At 29.2% G+C, this 20625-nt stretch overlaps 1 protein-coding gene across 1 annotated transcript; it reads left to right on the forward strand.

The window, feature by feature from the left end:
- Window positions 1-5269: 5269 nt before the first annotated feature.
- Window positions 5270-6836, forward strand: LOC105121869 (transcription repressor OFP1-like). The gene has a single exon (XM_011020716.1). The coding sequence runs from the start codon at window positions 5442-5444 to the stop codon at window positions 6669-6671; it is 1230 nt and encodes a 409-aa protein (XP_011019018.1). The 5' UTR covers window positions 5270-5441; the 3' UTR covers window positions 6672-6836.
- The last annotated feature ends 13789 nt before the right edge of the window (window positions 6837-20625 follow it).

The following is a 20625-nucleotide window of genomic DNA, read 5'->3' on the forward strand; positions in this document are numbered from 1 at the left end:
TACATAGATATAAACTGTGATGAAACTTTTTCTTCAATAGCGAGGTTTGCCTTAATTATTCGTGATCATTGTGAGTTTGGACTTGGAGCTTTATGAATTTCTCAGTGGAAAATTGAATAAAAAGATTTATATGGATCAATTAGGAGTTGGTTTGTCATAAAATATCAGAAATGCAAAAATTACGGACTTCACAATCTATGGATTGAAACAATCATTCAAAAATTGGTATTTTTAATTTCATTGAGCCATCATTATTGATGATTGAAGAACATTATTACGTGTATGTTAAATGATTTAATAAGAGTTTCATCATCTTATCATTTTATATGGAAGATAAATTTATTGCTAAAAATAATAATAAAAAAGATGTTATTATATATGGATGACTCATTGATCGTTGTGGTTGTTTCCAAACTTTAAAATGAAAAATATGGGTGAAGCAAGTTACGTACTTGATGCTAAAATCATTAGAGATTAAAGAAGAAAAAAGAAGAAGAAGCAGCTTATGGCTTTTTCCCAAGAGACTTAAATAAAGAAGGTTCTAGAATGATTGTTTATGCAAAGTTGTAAAATTATAGATGCTCCTAGCATAAGAAGTGATACATATTTAAGTATTAAAGAATGCCCTAAACTTTAGAGAAAAAATAGAAAATGAACAGTATGCATTATATTTATTTTTATGTTTTAAAAATATTTTAAAAAAAATTAAATATTTTTTATTTTTTTCTTTATTTCAATTTAATATTTTTTTGATGTTTTTAGATTATTTTGATATGCTGATATTAAAAATAATTTTTTTTAAATAAAAAATATATCATTTTGATACATTTCTAAAAAAAAAACACTTTAAAAAATAATTGTAACCAATACTCCTAAATATGCTACATAAAAAAAACTTATCATAAAAATAAACATCAATAAATAAAAAAAGCTTATCATTTTGAGTAAATAAACCCTCACATTGAACCCAATGCCATAGTTATTAATTATTTTTTATATTTTAAAAATATTTTTTATTAAAAATAATATTAATATTGATTTTGGGTTGGATTATTATCAAAGTGGATTAAGTTGGATTAGTATTTAGTAAACATGTTAAAGAATTCGAGTCTTAAATTATAAAAATTGGGTTAAGATCTGATTTATGGACAACCTCACATGTAATGTTGCTTGTTTGTCTAAAATTATTTAATAACCAAGAAGTCCAAATCAAATCAAGTCTAAAAAATTAAATAGGAAAAAAAAATCCAAATCAAACCTGTTTTATTAGGTAGTAGGATAATAGGTCTGTTATATATATTATTTTTTTATTATGTGTTTTGTATGTATATTGTTGAACTGTATATTCTTTTTTACTATTTTTTCTACTAATACATTTAAAAATTAAAAACAAAAGCATATTAAGTTTTGGTTCAAAGTAAAATCCGTGGGCGATGTGGTCGGATCCAAATAAGAGCATGACATGTCATTATCTAGGATTAGTTTGAAAATGTGTTGTTTCTTTAAATTTTTAATGTTTTTGCGTTGAAAAATATTTATTTTTAGATTTTTTTAATTTATTAATATAAAAAATATTTTTTTTGAAAATAAAAATATTATTTTAATATATTTATAAATAAAAAAACTTTAAAACACAAAAAAAAAAAACACCTTTAAATAAGTAGAGGAAGTGATCGGCGTCTCCACATCCAAATGACCTCTCTCGTAAAAGAAAGATCGGAAGGTGGACACACTCTCTGCAACGATGAATGGTAGGAGTTCGAAGAATGCTGCAAATCCAAGTCCATCAGTTCCAGGCTCTATTTTTTTTCATTATTCTAATAATGTCTGAACGTTAATACAAATATCCGAACTTATTGTTAACCAAATTAGTTTTGCTGCTCTTAGTACTTGATCAATGCCAATGTCTGAGAACACATCTAATAAGCTTGACTGTATTATCAAAGGGATTGTGATGCTGAAATTCGTCTTTCTAATTTAAAATTCAGAAAATGAATTTGGAGCAATTAAGGAGTTTTGAGTATCATTTGCCTGTCTCTTTGTTTTCAGAGGCGACATTGCTGAATTGCTCGTCGTGCATGCTAAGAATTATTTCATGCATACTCTTGGTGTTTTAATTTGTTTTGGAAGTAAAAGGAAATGCTTCTTGATTTTCCTTGTTACAGTGGGCAATGAACGTGCCGTATACTATATAGTCTGTAGGGAATTCGTGGGATTTAGAAGCTGTGGCTTTCTGCTTTTCCGTATACAGATGTAATATCAGTTAAGAGGTAAATGATGATCCTGCTTGTAAGACATTCAACCATTTCTAACAGAGTTATTCTTTGTTTCTTTCCACTATAAAAAACAATGAATATCATCACCCTGCAGTAGTTTCTGAACATAAGGAAAATGTTTAGTTCATTTTGTATGCCGTAAACTAGCCTCTTAACTTTCTTTGTTAGATGATGTCCATTCACCCACTTGATTTTGGAGACTCAATTATCGCTTGAAAGTGACCCTGTTTCCAAATCATCCCCATGATCATCATTATCTCCAACAGCTGCAGTTAGCTCCTCAGCCGTTTTAGCCTGGTGCCTCCAATCTGTTCGAGTCACTGTACACAACATCATGCATAGGCAGCTAATCTGTGCTGCGAGTAGCCGAAACCTGCGCCGTCTTGAGGCCGTGCAGTCCCTGTTAGCAGTCCATGCCGTCTTTAGGCATGCATGAGCTACTTTAATCCATTGTGATGTTGAAGACCTATAAAAAATATATAAATTTGAAGCCCTCTAGTAAGGAAAGCCCAAAATATGTCCTCAGTGCTTATTTTGAAGCCCTGAAAATTAAGGTAAGGTCTTGCTTTTTAAGGTTTCTTTCATGTATGCCAATGATCATGATACGACTTCAAAACTATGCCCTCAGTGCTTACTTTAGTGAAAACAATGGTCCCTACTCTTCACATCAATTTATAAAAACAAACAAAACTGATAAACAACACAACATCAGAGTGTCCATCCAAACGTAAATGATACTTGTCAAGCTTGTTTGTTAACGAGATAGCTTCTGCATTTGCTGTAAACTATACTTGCAGTGTGTTTAGTTTCTCTCCAAACCAGAGGTTCGCTGCAGGAGACCCTTCAATAATTGAAATATAAAAGTATACATATCACTGGGTTTAAATTGGTGATCAATAACTGGTAACCAAGGATCAAATACGAACCCAATACAGATTTGATTTTTTTTTTTTTGTAATATACCAGATAGATGTCACGTCATATGCCATGGACAAGGCTACATTCTTCCTAATATGAAAATAAAAAAGCTTAGAAAATAATAGCATTTTTAAAAGAGTAAAAAAAATCTAAGATTTTGATCATTTCTTAATAATATGATAAAATAAAAAAAACCAACAACTAATAAAAAAACATTTTATATATTAGAAAAAGATATCCTCTAAATATTCTTAAAAGGTTTCAATGATCTTATTTAATAACAAAATAAAAAATAAATAAGAAAAAAATAACCTCATTAAGAAAAAAATAAAAGAAATTTAAAGCTCAATTACTAGTAAAATAAATATTGAAGGACAAGAATATCAATTTTAAAAAAGGATAAAAACACTTAACTCAAGTTAAAATCATAAATTCACGGTCCACTTGTGAGAATGAAGAACCCCGCATATAGAAAATTAAACAAAACAATGAAAGTTAAATATTCTCGGGCAAACTAAATAATAAAAAAATAAAATTAAAAAAATATATTAAAAAACTTGAATTGTCTCGACTAATCCATGACTCGAGATATGAAATTAAGATAACTTCATAAAAAAAACAAGAACAATTACGAAGCATAAGGTCCAATAACCTAATATCAACTTGAATTGTCTTACTAATCCATTACTCGAGATATGAAATTAAGATAACTTCACAAAAAAACAAGAACAATTATGAAGCATAAGGTCCAATAACCTAATATCAAATAATAAAATTAAAAAAAAATCAATTTTAATAAAAAGAACATAAATAAAAAACTCAAAGATAAACAAAACATATGACTCTGATCATAAAAAAAATTAATTTTAATAAAAAAAACATAAATAAAAAAACCTAAAGATAAACAAAACATATGACTCTGATCATAAGACCATTATTACCCCATAGAAAACAAAGAAAAAAAATCACGATGAAAACTCCTAATCATCCAAATTTTTCTTTTAAAAAAGAAACAAAACAAGTAACAATCAAAACAATAACCAAATATGGTATAAAAATTAAATAAAAAATATTGAGGGGCTAAATTGAAAAATAAAATGAATAAAAAAAATAATTAAAAAAATCAAAATAGCAATCAAAAGAATGAGAACCAAATTGAATAAAAAATTAAATAAAATAAAATATTAATTGATAAAATTGAAAATAAAAATCAACTTAAAAAGCATTAAAAGAAAAATATATAACAATCAAAAAAATAAATATCAAACTTAATAAATTGATGAAATTAAAAATAAAAATCAACTTAAAAAACATTAAAAGAAAAATATATAGCAATCAAAAAAATAAATATCAAACTTAATACAAATACAAACTTAGAGAATATATTTAATATTTGAAAAGGTTGGCGTGAAATTTGAAATAAAAAGAGAAAAAATAAAAAAAAAAACAAAAAAACAAAATAAAAAGAGAAAAAATATAAAAAATAAAAAAACAAAATCCACCAGAGAACAATAATTGTTTCGTCATGCACATGTGTCTTGCCAACAAGAAAAAAACGGTGCAACGTTGATACAAGAGATCATATTTGATTATCATTAGATATTACATGTATTGCTCAAAAAGCACTAACATCCCATTAAGTGGTGCATGCCACTTTTATTTTTTAAATTATATTTATTTCTATTAAAAAGTTGATTATAATTAAAAAAACATAATGAAAATATAAAAAATCTTTGGACATTAGTTTTTTTTATTGTGTAATCAAAACACTGAAAAGCCCCTTGATTTTAATTTTAATTTTTTTTATTTTAAAGTATATTTAAGTTATTTTACTATAAATCTAAAATATTAAAAAATTGATTTATTCCTAGTCAATATTATAATAACAAATAAATTTTATTAAAAATACTATTTTTTTAGTTAAATGATTTTGTTTGGAAATGATACATGTAATTTTAGTTTTTATTTTTAATTTAATTTTAATAAGGCACTGAAAGTCATTAACCCTTGGCCCCATTCCCATTTCTTTAATGCCTACTTTTTCACCATTTATGGACCACAGCCCCCTCTCTTCAATTCCAATCCGTCCCCCTTTATTTATCCTCTCCACACACTCTGAGTTTCAGCCAAAGCAGAGGCATAGACAATCCAACAATTTCTTCTGTTCCACTAGCCACTATCTTCACTCACAAACACAGAAACACAGAGAAGAAAACGAGTTGGGAGAAGAGAAGGGAGGGGTTTTTCATGGGCAACAATAGGTTCAGATTATCAGATATGATGCCTAATGCTTGGTTTTACAAGCTCAAAGACATGGGCAAAACAAGAAACCATAACACCACCACTCATTCCATAAAGAAAAGACAAGCTACATCAGCTGCTGAAACTCAGCAGCCACCATCCAAACCAAAACATCCTCAATACAATTCTTATCCAAGAAAATCATACTACATCACTAGAGAGCTTATCTCAAGTGACCAAAACCCTCACACTTCTCCAAGAAACTCAAAATCCACGTGCACCAATTTTCCTGACCCACCAAGAAGATCATCGAATCAAAGAAACAGGAGAAGAACCATCAAGGCCTCTCCTAAGCGTGTCACCTCCTCTGTCTCTGCAGGTTGTAACTGCCGCAGTACGCTCTGGACTAAATCAGATCCTCCTCCAGATTACCCAGCTTCTCTTTATGATGGTTCTCTTGATCAGGAGACGGATTTCTCTGACTCATTCCCACCAGAATTCAAGTCTGACAGTGCTCTTGCTATGGTCTCATTTGATAAAATGTTGTCTTGGTCAAGCTCTTGTGACTGCAAACTTGATTCTATTGACAATGATGGCATTGTTATCAGTGCGGATAAGAAGTCTATTGCTAGGAATTTAGATAACCCGAAAGTGTTTCATAGCATATCTGATCTTGATCTTCCTCCAATCGTAACAAAGCCTGCTAAATTTGATGATCAACTTGAAGATACCAAGAAGAAAGAAACCCACGAACCAAACAAGTATAGAAGGAGTTCAGCTAAATACGAGGAAACAAATGCTCATGCGTCTTTATCTGTCAAGGTGGTAAAAGAAGAGAGCATTGCAATGAAAGAATACAAGACGAGTTCTGTCCGGAGAAATTCTGTGACTTCACCAGGAGTCAGGCTAAGAGTCAATTCTCCAAGAATCTCAAATAAGAAAATCCAGGCTTATAATAATGGTCGAAAGAGTGTGTCATCAACGACAAGTTCATCGTCGCGGTCGCGAAGAAGCCTGTCGGATAGCATGGCAGTTGTGAAATCTTCTTTTGACCCCCAGAAAGATTTCAGGGAATCGATGGTGGAGATGATAGTGGAGAACAATATCAAGGCATCAAAGGACTTAGAAGACCTTCTTGCTTGTTATCTTTCACTCAATTCTGATGAATATCATGACCTTATTATCAAGGTGTTCAAGCAAATTTGGTTTGATCTTACAGACATCAAGTTGAAGTGAGATAGATCTTCAATTGTATATTACCTCTTTCTTTATTTTTTCCAAATAACCTTATTGTCGTTGTTATATAATCCAAATCGAATATCAGATAATTAAGTACAGTGTATAGTTTTATCATGAGCAATTCTTGAGATTAGCATAAATAAATTAGATTTAATGTAGTTATATTATATTTTTTTGCTCCCCTATCTTTCCAAAGGGGACAAGAAGGTAAAACGCAAGATTGCCCTGATATATCATGCATGATGGCTAGCAAGCACCTCAATTGACTAATTTCCAGCAAACCAACAAGTTATTAGATATTACTGTCCCAAAATCAGCCTTACTGTTCATTTCCACTTGATTCTGTATCTTTGCAGTAGTTGTGCGACTCCATGTGAATCTACTTACAAGTTAAAGGTAAGATCTTCGTTTAAGAGTGGCTTAAGGCTTAGCTCCCCGGAGTCTTACTAGTTATTCCAAAAGAAGTATCGTCATGTGTGACAATAAATCTTCTTTTTTCAACGCACAAGAACAAATAATAGCACTGTAAATCATAGACAATATAAATGGATGCAAGAACTGCCTCAAACTAAAGTTTTTTCCACCAAAAGAAGATAACCTTTAAGGACAAGATTCAGTTTTTATTGTTTCTGAGAAGCCCTCTTTCTCTCTCTCTCTCTCTAGGCAGTATATTCAGCTTTCGTAACACTCCCTTTTCCAGAGAACACTAAAGAAAGAGAACAAAAGCTGCTGATTCAAAAATGTTTAAAGCTGATCAACAATGGTTAATAAAGAGAAGGTACTAAATTCAAATTTCTACACATGGTATGAAACCAAAACAACTTTTGTTGAGCACTATATATTGTACGCTATTTCAAGAAGCTTTCAAAATGTTCACAACTTTGCCTCAGTTGAAATTTTGCCCTCTTAAAAAGTTAAAGTTGCATAGGAGGTGTCAAAAGCTGAATTCACTTTCGACGCAGGTTTAAGTAATATATTGTGATAAATAATATATTTTGAAGTATTTTTTTTATTTTTTAAAATTTAATTTTGATATTAGTAAATCAAAATAATTTAAAAACATTAAAAAAATTAATTTTTTTGTAAAAATATTTTTTAATTGCAAAAACAAATAAGGTATATGACAATAGGTATTATTTAACCAAAAATTAATTTTTTAAAAAAATTAATATTTTTATATTTTTTTAATATATTAATGTTAAAAATAAATTTTAATAAATAAAAAAAATATTATTTTAATTTAATTCTAAGTAAAAAATATTTTGAAAAGTAATATGTATTGGTATATACAAATGTTACCCAAACATTTGGGTTAGAGCTTGCGCAAATCCAGTCACATATGAAAAAAGAAATACCAGTTTAACAAAATTGAATTAAATTGCATAAGGTCAAGTAATACATACATTATTAATTGTTCAATATTCGATTAGAGGCACCAAGGTTGAGTGTTGGACAACGACTTCCATGCTTGATTGGTATACCGAACCAAAGGGGGGGAAATTATATTATCTTACTTCAAAACCCGTGTTTAAAGGTCCCTGATTTTGCGTTGTCAACTTTATGATTAGAAATTTGCATGTTGGAATCCGTAAGCCATTGACTTTCATGCTTTAATTTTGTTGAAGTGGAAGGTAATTTAGTGTTTGTCTACCAGCTCTCTGACGATTTTGCATGCATAACCGGGGAAATCATAGCTTCTCACAAGTTTCTTTTAAGATTTACAAACCAAATGGGAAATTATAATGATTTAGTTGTCTCATAGACCGACTAGAAGTGCTATCTTGGGCAAGACAAGAGGGTGACAGGACAGGACTCACAGTTGCTAATCCATCTTCATCGTTAGTGAATATTAACCTTAAATAACTTATGAATTTGCTTTTCAAAGACGAAAGCGTCTCACAAAATACAGTTCAACCGCAACAACAACCCCAAATGCAGTGTTGAATACGGAAAGATCTATGAGATAAAAGAGAGGGTAAGTGATAAAAACAGAGCACACCATTAGATTCCATTAGCTGTTAATGGCCGCTGGGGGGTCTATGAGATAAAAGAGAGGGTAAGTGATAAAAACAGAGCACACCATTAGATTCCATTAGCTGTTAATGGCCGCTGGGGGGACTTTTTCTGAAACTATAGGTTTAACAATAACAAGTAAAAGTTAAACTAGCCTAAAATAATCCATAGATCGCCTAAAATAACCCCCTAGCCAGTGGCTTGGACTTCGATTTCTTAGTTTGAATACTCTTTCAGAGCACATGAAATGGTGGTCTCAATGCTTGTCTTGGGTCAGCAAAAAAAACACTTTTTGGAGGACTTTGTTGAATAGAAACCCAGTTACATGGAGGAAATGGATTAAATTAAATGTATAGCAAGAAACTTATAATATTTATCCATTGAAACTCCTCCACCGCAAATGTATTTGGACCATTAACCCTTGAAGATATAATCAAACTAGTGACAAATTATTATGATGAGGCATCCAATATCTTATCTTTGATTCCAAAAACAAATTCCCCCATCTTGCTCTATGTGACATGTCATAATGTACCTTCAGTCTGCTGATGTGGGTTGATCTAATTCGGCACTGTGGCTTGGTGTCTGTCGAAACGCAGAACCTTCATGCATAATTGACTTTAGAATGATTGTAAAATATAAGAGAACTTATGTGCCATTTCAGGAGTGTGTCGGCGAGCCTAGAGAAGAGACAAAGTCAAGAACAACAAAATAAAGGGTTTTAAGATAGTAATTCAAGGGGGAATCGACCACCATTTCATACTGGCATCTTGCCCCCCACCAAGTTCCTGGCAAGCCTTTCGGTTAAGACCTATGACATGTTAGAGAAGGCATAGCATGCTAGGACCTAAGGGCTACTACTGCAATGGATGCCTAGTATATATTGTAGATCAGCAAGACTTTTAATCAAGCCTTTGCGAGTGTGTGGCTCGTGCTCTTATCTTTTTGTGTTAAGATACAGGAGTCACAGATTCTTTTGTTTCCAGTCCTTATCACCTCCACATCAATTCCAACATCTGAGTTGTCACGATCCCATGTCAAAGTCAATTTTCAAATCGATTTAATGTAATTAAACTGGAGAAATATGTACATCGAGTGGTAAAGAGTGACAGAGAGTCACAATTATATGGGATCATGGGGAGTGCCACGATTTTTTTATTTTTTCGCATACACTACAATTTTTTGGTTTGTTTTATCATTTACAAATTTGCAATTTGATTCTCTTTTCGGAAATCAAACAATATTTACTCGTCTCAAGTAATTAGTCCTGAATATCATTAAGAAAGGTGATTAATCTTCACGTTATGGATAGTTTAAAACTTTTGATAAATCAATGAATGATTATAATTCATTATTGGGAGATTTTTTTGGATTGTGATGCTTTTTGTCCAATATTTAAAGGATCGCGCAAAAATGCACTAACACACATTATTTCTGAAATTATTTGGATAACGTTTCCTCCATATATATATATATATATATATATATATATATATAGAGAGAGAGAGAGAGAGAGAGAGAGAGAGAGATGAAGTAATATAATCTATTTATTTGTGATAAAAATTACTATCTATTTATTGCATATGGATTATCAATAAAAAAAACACATGAAACTCTTGAAGTTATTCTAGAAACCATTTTGGAAACTAAAAATCAAAGGCACGCATTATCAAATATTTTTACTATTAATGTCATAGTTACCATATTTACAACTAACATCACAAGTTACAACAAAAGCTACAACTGTATTAAACCTTAAATGTACAAAGAGTCAAAGATTATTCTAACCAACAAAATAGCAATAAACAAGACCATTAATTTCACATGTGCTAGTAATTTGTTGAATGTAATTTTCTGTATGTTTTTTTAAAAAGAAATTGTATATCCATCTCTAAATTAGGTAATTCATCAAGAACTACACATACTCTTGATATAGTCCAATAACCCAAGGTAAAACATTATGCAAGCTTCAAAAAAGTTTCTTAAACACCCTTACTCCAAACAATTTTCACTCTTATTACAACAAAGCACCATTTTTGTTTTTACAATGATTGAGGGTTTAATTAAACGGTCATCAAGAGACTAACTACAAAAGAAAAAAAAATATTAATTAAAAAAATAAAAATAAATGTAAAACAAAGAAAAGAAAATGCTCTTTTTACTCCTATAACAAATACGAAACGACATCAACAAGGTCTTGAGACTATAAACTCATATCATGAATAACTTGCAAAAAGAAACAACACCACCCTAAAAAATCATCACTTCCATATTCAAGTAATTAACAAGAAGTTAATATATAAATTAAAAGCTACAAAGCCCTTCCCTTTCTATTATTAGCCCAAAGTAAAATATGCTCAGCATTATAAACTAAGTCAAGACTCACGTAAGGAGATTTTTCATGGAGAACATAATTAATAACAAATTGTCCTCAAACTCCCCCGCCCTCTATTTTCTTTTTCTTTTTCTTCTTTTGTTGCCATAAACACCGAGCTCTGACTGTTAGATTAAGAAATGGGACAACGCTTAAAATAAGTGCACGTGTGGGAGACAAAAATCACAGGAAAATCTAACGTGGTGGGGAAGTATTGTGTATAGGTGATTCAAAGATGAACAGTTCAGTAAAAAATGGCAGCCTCTCATGTGCTCATGTCTCTATTCTAACTTTGTAACCATGCACACGTTCCGCTCAATGGCCAAAACGAAGGACAAAATCAACATTTGCATCCTTAATTATTCCACACCGTATGCAGAGGAAAAAAAATTCCGTCGGTGTGAACTAATTTAAAACATTTGACTATGATGTTTTGGCAGTTGTAAAAAACTACGAAATATGATGTTGAGATTAATTAAATGAATCGTGTTATGTTTCAGATTAATTTTTTATATAAAAAATATTAAAATAATTAAAATTTAAAAATATTAGGTTTTTTTATAAAGTTAAATTTAAGAGTTTTAGGTTTCACTACAACACTATAACACCGGGTCTAAGAATAATATTTATAATAATATTAAATTTGAAAAATTCAAGTTTAAGTGGGTTTTATTGTAATACCAAACCAAATAATCTTGAATATAATTCTGGCTATAAAGTTATGTCATAAAAATATGATACTTAAATATATTAATTAAAAAACAAAATAAAAAAAAACCAACATGAAAAAAAAACTAATGAAAAAAAAGAAAAAAAATCTAAATTAACAGGGTTAACTCATTAAACCTGAGATTCATACATAAAAGTCTGATAACTAAATAGAAAAAAATTTAATATCAACAAACTAAATAAAAAAAGTTAATTAAAAAGAAAAAAAGCATCAACCTTTTCAGCGTGGATTATACTATGCAGCCCACAGTGAAAGACATAAAAAGAAAAGAAAAAAAACTAAAAATATCAGCCTTTTCATTGTGAACTATATATAATATTAAAAAATAAAATCAGAAGAACAAAAGTGATGAGGAAAAAGAAAAACAATCTGAATCAATCGAGTTAACCGGTCAAACCTGAGATCCGTATCATGAAAATCCAATAATTAAACAGAAAAAATTTAATATTAAGAAACTAAATTAAAAGAATAATTACAAAACAAAAGAAGAAGAAGAAGAAAAGATAAAAAAAAAAAACTAAAGGCATTAGTTTTTTCACTATGGATTGCACTGTGCAATCCATGTAAAAGGCTTAAAAAGAAAAAGAAAAAAAAAAACAAAGGCATACACCATAGGTTATTTTTTTTCTTGCATAAAAAATCTCAAAAAATACTAAGATCTAAAAATGTTATGTATTTCTACAAAGATATATCAAAGAGCCTCTAGTCTAGCTGCAACGCTTGACTCAAAAGTAATATTTATAATATTTATAATAATATTAAACTTACATGACTCAAGTTTAAGTGAGTCTGGTTGCAACACTAGACTCAAAAGCCTTGGATATGGGTCTGGCTTCAATGTCGTGTCATAAAAGTGTGATAATTAAATAGATTAATTAAAAATAATAATAGGAAAAAAAAACTAATGAAAAAAAAAAGAAAAAAAATATGAATTAACTGGGTTAACCCTTCAAACCAGGTTAACTCGTCAAATCTTAGATTCATGTCATGAAAGTTTGATAACTAAATAGAAAAAAAAAATTGGGGGGTTAACCCATAATTAACTGAGTTAACCTGTCAAGTTTGGGATACATGTCATGAAAGTCTGATAATTAAATAGAAAGAAATTTAACATTAACAAACTAAACTAAATGAAAAAAAATTAATTAAAAAGAAAAAAGTAAAATTCCGGGTTAACTTGTCAAATCAGGTTAACCCGTCAAACTTGGGATTCATTAACAAACTAAATTAAACAAAACAAATTATTAAAAAAAAAAAGCAAAAAAAAACCCATAAAGGCATAAAAACAAAAAGAAACAAAAAAGAAAAATGAAAATGAAAATATATACATATACATATAGATACATATATATATATATAATATAATTATCATTATAATTATAATTATTATTATTATTAAAAGGCGTGGAAAGCTACAGTTTTCTCTCCAAGTGTTTTAAAATATGTGATAATATTTTGATTTTTTTAAATATATATTTAGATACTTGTTCTTTTTTTATATAATTATTTTTCTAAGTTAATTCCTCTCTCATTATTTCAATAAATAAATTAGAAAAATATTTTTTTTCTATAGAAAACATGGTAGCGGAGCTAGGTTACTAAAAATTCTTGAACTTGAATTTTCTTCTGGCAATCCTTAAATTCTTGAATTTTTTTTCCACGGTTAACTAAACAAATCCCACTAGGCACAAAAACATCATCACTTTGTTTTGAATGATCGATATTTTGAGATGCGTGGAAGATGAGAGAGATGATGTTGCTCGAAAAAACTCAGCATGGTTAGTAGTTCCAAATAATGGGAATAATGTTTTAAATATTTCTGTATTTTGTTCCTCTTAGAGTATAAATAATATATTATGGTGTTAATTCCAGACTTTTCATAACTCTTAATTCATTATAATTATCCCATCATTATATTATAACTTCTTGTTGGTTTTTTAAATAACCTAAGCTAAATATTGTGGGATTCATGAAATAGGATTTCAGTCAAAATGATTTACAATCTAGATTGGATAATTGAGAAAATGATGAACTGGATTTTACTGGTCTATTTTTTAATCAAAACGGTGATAAACACCTAGAAGCTGAAGATATGACTCTAAAAATGCTTTTCCAACAAATAATTCAACTTATTTAGAATTTTTCATAATTAATTTATCAAACCAATGGATTATTGAGGATGTTCATGACTTAAAATTTGAGTAGTAAGGAAAATCATTATATCATCACACCAAAAGCATTCCTAAACCCATACATGAGACCAAACTTTTTAGTAAAGACAAATATAATGAGTCATTATGTGTTTAGCCATTGTTATCAAAATCAAATATATCTTGTTTTAATAAATCATTTACCATATTTATTCTTAATAATACATAATAAGTTTTAGCTAACCTGAGATGGAATACACTTATAAAAAAAAAAAAGATGAAATTCTTTTACAAAAATAGAACACAAAAACTTATTAATCTTTTATCAGGAAAGAAACCAGTTAGATGCCAACAAATCTACATGATCAAGTACATAGTCAATGGCATAATTGAACATTTTAAAGTAAGAATGATAGTAAAATGTTAACTCACACTTATAGAATTGATTACATAGAGGCATTCGCATTTACAGCCAAAATTAAAATAATTCAAGTCTTATTATCTTTAGCTAAAATCTAGGTTGGTCATTACAACAATTCAATGTGAAGAATTCCTTTATGCATGGTGAATTATTAAAAAAAATGTATATATGAATCTTCACCATGATGCATGATTCTTGAAAGGGATGATTATAAGATGTGTAAATTAAAGAAATCATTGTATAGATTAAAATAATATCTGAGAGCATGGTTTAAAAAGTTCATAAAATCTATAATAGTACTTTGGTTATTACCAAAGCAATTCAAATCATATATTATATAGATGATATGGTAAATATTGGAAATGATCTTAAAAAAAAGAAAGCACTACAAGAACACTTGGCCAAAGAATTTAAAATAAAAGATATCCGTCCCTGGAAGGTTTTTTATGGAATCTAAATATATCAATCTTATAAAAGAATTTTTCTATCATAAAAAAAATATACCATAAATCTTTTATAAGAAATTGATATTTTAACATGTTAACTAGTTGACACATTAGAATAAAAAGGTAAGAGATTACATATATATATATATAGAAGACTTGCAGGGAGATTAATATATTTGACTTAGAAAAGACTTAGATTTGGGAAACAATTTCAAAATAATGAAATGGAGGGAAAAAATCATATAATCTTAAAAAGAATAAATTATACCAGAAAGGAGAAAAACAAAGGCTCCGTGGAACAAATCAAACCAAACAATGGTAGGAAACCACAATGTGAATTCAATAATAGAACGTTATGAATGTCAAACACTGAGCGAGTTACATTGAGATATCAATAAGAAAAGAAGAGTATGAAAGAATCCATCCAAACACCACATTAAACAAGCACTAGCAATTAGGAGCCAACAATGGCTTGAAAAAAAAAACAGAGCAACGTGAAAGAGAATGTCAAACCTGTGTCGAGATTGGAATGTGCAATAATTGACCAGAACAACACCAAGGTGAGGACAAAAAGGGATTGCAAAAGGAGACTAAAAATGTGCAAGGCATTAAAAAAAAAAAAAAAAAAGACAACTCCATGAAAACTAATCATTCACATAAACAGAAAATTACAGGAAAATCTCAAAGATTACAGGCAAAAATAAACAGAAAATGAAGCAAAAGAAAGATCCCTACTCCAATGAGGCCTTGAAACCCAAACATGTTCAATTGACAGATGGAGAACAACCAATCTTGAGAGAAAGAGATGAATCACAATAAACATGCAAGGGCTTATATGCCCTGCCACTTTCTTTTCACAAAACTCCATTTTATATCAAAACCAAATTAACAAACCACAGGGAGGAAAGTGACCAAAGTCCAAAGTTTTTTTTTTTTTTAAGCAACTTGACCGACAACCCTCTAATGATTTAGAAGAAAAGGTTCAACCCATGAGAAGACAAATGAAAAAAAAAAAAACCACAACTTGAGACACTAGGCAAGATCAACTGTAGAAAAGCATGGAAGCAACACCATAGTCAAATAAAAAAAGAAGAAGAAGCAAATCACATATATAGGAAAGCCGTGAAAGCTAAAAAAATGCCTTATTTTAAATGCAGATTTTTTGCCTTCTAAAATCACATGCATTTCATGTCTACGGTGGAGGTTTATGAATTGGAATTTGACGTACGATGGTGCTCTAAAGTCATGTACGATTCATGCACGATCCATGTACTGCTCTAGAACATGGGGGGAAACTAGCTAGATAAAGCAAAAACCCTCCGAAAGAACAAAGATGAAGAGAGAAGAAGAACATAACTAGATAAACGTAAGAACATGGCAGAACGAAGAGAAAAAAACAAAACAAAACATACCTCGAGAATAAGCCCAACACACTCTCCCAATCCTAGCTGGAAGAACCTGTTGGCATCAATACACAAACGACAAACAAAGAGAGCATCACGATCAACAAAATAAAATAAGGAATCGAACACCCCAAACGGAGAAGTGAAACCACTAGTGTAATGTAAAAGAGCACAAATGCAATAGTGACACAAACCTTGGTTAATTAGAAATTTACTTTGGTTGTTAATTTTAGAATTTTAAAAGATTAGTCGAGTATAAGTTAACTTGAATACCCAATCATTATAAAAAAAAAAAAGAAGAAATGTAACAACAATTGAAAAATGATGAAAATGCATAAAAGAAAGCAAGAAAGCTGTTTGAACTGTTTGAATAAGAAGGATGAAAATGCATGAAAGACAGTCATTATCGCTTTTACAAGGACCCTTTTGCTTGAATTTGATGTCAAAATCTTTTAAACTATTAGTAATCACCTTGGCATTTGTCGCTGCAATTTCTGAGAATGTCATGCCTGCAATTAAATTTCATCAATTATTAGTTAATGTTATAAAATAAAATAAAAAAAATTAATTGAGTATTTTAAGTTCATTTCGCACTTGCATTTAGTTATCCATTTTTTCATTATGATGTCCCATAATATTTATTAACTTTTTACATAAAAAACATGGAAAAATCTCTTTTCTTAATTTTTCATATTGTGCAACTCTAATTGTTTTCAAAACAAATGTATTTTAAAAATTATGCACAACATACAAAACAATCAATAAACAATTCATAGTCTTGGTTCATAGTGTTTTTATCCGAGCTCCTTTAGTTATTTGTTAATATAGTTTTGGCCATCAATCCAAAAGAAAAAAAAGAAAAGAAAAAGAAAATGTAAATTATTGTTTGACTCTTGTGTTTTTAATGAAATAGTTAGATGATAAATCCAATACCGAATCTCTATATTTTGTTTTAACTATAACTTAATCCTTTTATTGTATTTTCATGACAATTAACTTTTTTATGAAAAATATCCTTTATTTGTAGTTAAGTTTATAAAATCTAAAATCCATTTAAAAGTAATAATAATAAAAAATTACAGTCAAACTTTGATAAAGAGAACGGTGATATTCAAAACTACAGTATATAACACGAAATAAACTATAATTTACTCAAATAAAATAAAACGTAAAAACAAGGGGAGGGGTTGGACGGTGAAAACAACAAGACGAAACAAACATTTATTGTATACCTCACGACCAACGGTACTGTCTAAAAAACCAGTTGTTTCAATGGCAATTGAGGATTTTATTAATGATAAGACGTCAAAGATAAACCAAGATTTTTGTCAACATCTGTGACGAATGGAAGCCACCCGACCACCACTTAAATTTCTGACTTCAATGGCGGAAGGCCTTATCGTGTAGTCTTAATCTATTACAGAGTGAAAGACGATGGACGTGATTTAAAGATGATATGATCTTAGGTGGGATTCTTTCTTTTCCCCTCGTTACAAGCCAATTGCGTATTTGGCATTAAACACTTGTGTATTATAATGGTTGTTTATTAAAATAATTTTTATTTAAAAATATATTTATTTTATTTAAAAAAATTATTTACGAACATCAATATATTAAAATAATATAAAAATATAAAAATAAAAATAAATTAAACCATCAATGATTAAACAAAATCTGAAGTTTTTTAATCATTGGACTCAAGAGGGGCCTCACTAATAAAATGGGACATCTCAGCTAACTAAAAACCTCTTGGTGAAGAACAGTCAGTGCACCGGATGAGGACAATGTTGTGCCAAATGAAACTTCATATATTTTATGCAAATGAACCTAATGATTTTCTCAATCACAAATCTTTTTGGAAGATAGTGTTGTTCGATAATGGGTCCCTCAATTGATTTACGTGATGTGAAGATTGAAGGAGTATGGGTTGATTCATACGAGGCTGTAGAGTATTTTTATTTTTAGGTTAACATGCATCTTGTGTTTATCATGATTAATTTTATTGATTTTAAAATTAAAATCATGTAAATTTTTAATAATTATTGTATAAGCAACCAAGAATTCAAATCTGAAATTATATAAAAAAAAAATTTAATTCTAAATTCTTACCACTTAACTCACCTACTTTTACTTTTTACTTTTAGGTGTCTGTGTTGTGTGTATATTAGGCTGGTCTTGTATGGTACTTGATTAAGTCTTCTTTCAGGCTCTCAATTCACCCTTCGAAGTAGAAGAGGCCAAGGTGGGTGGGTTAGTGGTGATGGAGCATTACTTGATTAATACTCGGAGTTCTATGGTTTCCTTTGGTAACTTTTGTCCTTTTCGCACGTCATAGTACACATTTCGGTGATCTCAATTTATTTAGGATTAATAAAGTTGATTATATGACTCTCCACTTATTGTAATAAAAAATACTAATTGGTTTTTAAATTTACAAGTAAAGGGTTGATTACACAGTAAAAAAGATGACAATCATTATATATATTTTATTTATTTATTTAAGGTGACTTGTATTGTATTTATTTTCAATAATAAAGTAGCTATTATGTTCTTTCTAAAACTCTTGTCTAAATTACAATAAAAAAAATATTAATTCTAAGATTATGATTTGAGATAAGGATCTAATTAACAAGACCAATATTAAATTTAAAAGGATAATACACAATAAATTAGATTTTGAGCTTGTGTCTTTCTTAGATTATGCTTAAAATAAACTTAAAAACATTCATTCATATTTAATGGATTTTAAAGGAGTCATATTGATCTGAATTTCTCTAGCAATAATAAAACGAGGCATATTATAAAATCTAAATATTCACACACACAAATCTAGAGACTAGAAACCAGTATGATCACATTATTATAACTCAAATCCCACAATAATCAACAAATACTTGCACACATTATACGTTACAAATTAAAAGTAGATAAATCAACGAATTAGGGTTCAAAGTAGGCCTTTAAGAGCTCTTTGGGTTGGCCAGAGTTGCTAGAATTGGCCCTCCCAGTATCGGCGCGTGGCACTTCACTTCTGTTGACATTATTATTGCTTGTTTGGCTGGCTATTGGGAGCGAATCCCTTCCCTCTTTTCTTCTACACTGGGGGTAACCCTTACCGTCTCTCCGGTAGAGAGATCAACATGTGAAAAGCTTCAATTTTCTTTGTTTTTGGTTCTCTTTCTTAGTTGTTGATGTTGCTCTGAGGTTAAAAAAGATGTGGAGGGTGGCACTGAGTTTTTATGGCGGTGGACCTATTGATAGTGATCAATGGTCATTTTGGTGGTTGATGCCACGGCGTTGTGTTTGCTTTTCGTGATGGTTTGTCACTAGGCTATTGGCACTAAATGGTGCCCGAGCTTCTAGTGGTTGGCGACTTTCTTAGTGATGCATAGAATTCATGAAATGTTTCACATGAGTATTTAATTTTTAAATAATATTTTATTTTTATTTTAAAAACAAGTTTCAATTATAAATATTTTTTTGATAATTTTAATACAATTATATCAAAAAAAACATAAGAATAACACTTCACTGGTATATTATCACAATAAACTTTCTAGTAATAACATTAACCCTAATGCAACAAAATAACCTTAAAATTTTTTAACTTGACTTTACTTAATCTAAATTTTAAATTACTTTATTTGAAAATTGATTTAATATTACTTGGTTGAATTGACCGGAGCTAAAGGCACCATAGTAGTTAGTAAAACTTGATTTGACTCAAAAAATCATAATAATATTTATAAAATATTGAGATGATAATATTTAGATTAATCAAGTTCAACTTCTATAAACCTATGACCTAGATCATAAAACTAACTAGGTTTATTATTATTTTTAAATAATTTTTTATTTAATTATAATATAAGAAAAATAAAGGTTAATAAGAAAGTAATCAAATATTTTTTTAAAAAAAAAATAAGTTCATGGTGGGTTTAAAAAAAGCTTGCTGGCATTATAAAAAAATATTATAGTCTTCTTCAAAAACAAAGTAACAATAGAATGATGTTTAATAAAACAATATATATAATAAATTCTAAAGAATTAAATTAAATAATATATATGATATATTCTAAATTAATTAATTTTAAATAAATTAAATTTAAATTTTAGAAAACAATTAAAAAAAACTAAAAAAGTCAAGCACATGGGCTAGGTGACCCAACACGCTTGGTTCATCTAAAATCAACCCAAGCAGATGAGTTGAATAAAATTTTATTTATAAAAAAACAACCAAGTAAAATTTTAAGAAAATCATGGTGGGTGATATAAAAAAAATTGTTGCTAATATTATAGAAAGATCATTATAATTCAAAAATAAAATAAAATTAAATGGTATTTAATAAAATTAATAAAATAAAAAAGATGAGATGAATTCATTATTCTGCTTCTCATGAAGCACCATAAGCTA

This window comes from Populus euphratica, unplaced genomic scaffold (assembly GCF_000495115.2).
Source record: "Populus euphratica unplaced genomic scaffold, PopEup_1.0 scaffold46.1, whole genome shotgun sequence".
Lineage (NCBI taxonomy): Eukaryota > Viridiplantae > Streptophyta > Magnoliopsida > Malpighiales > Salicaceae > Populus > Populus euphratica.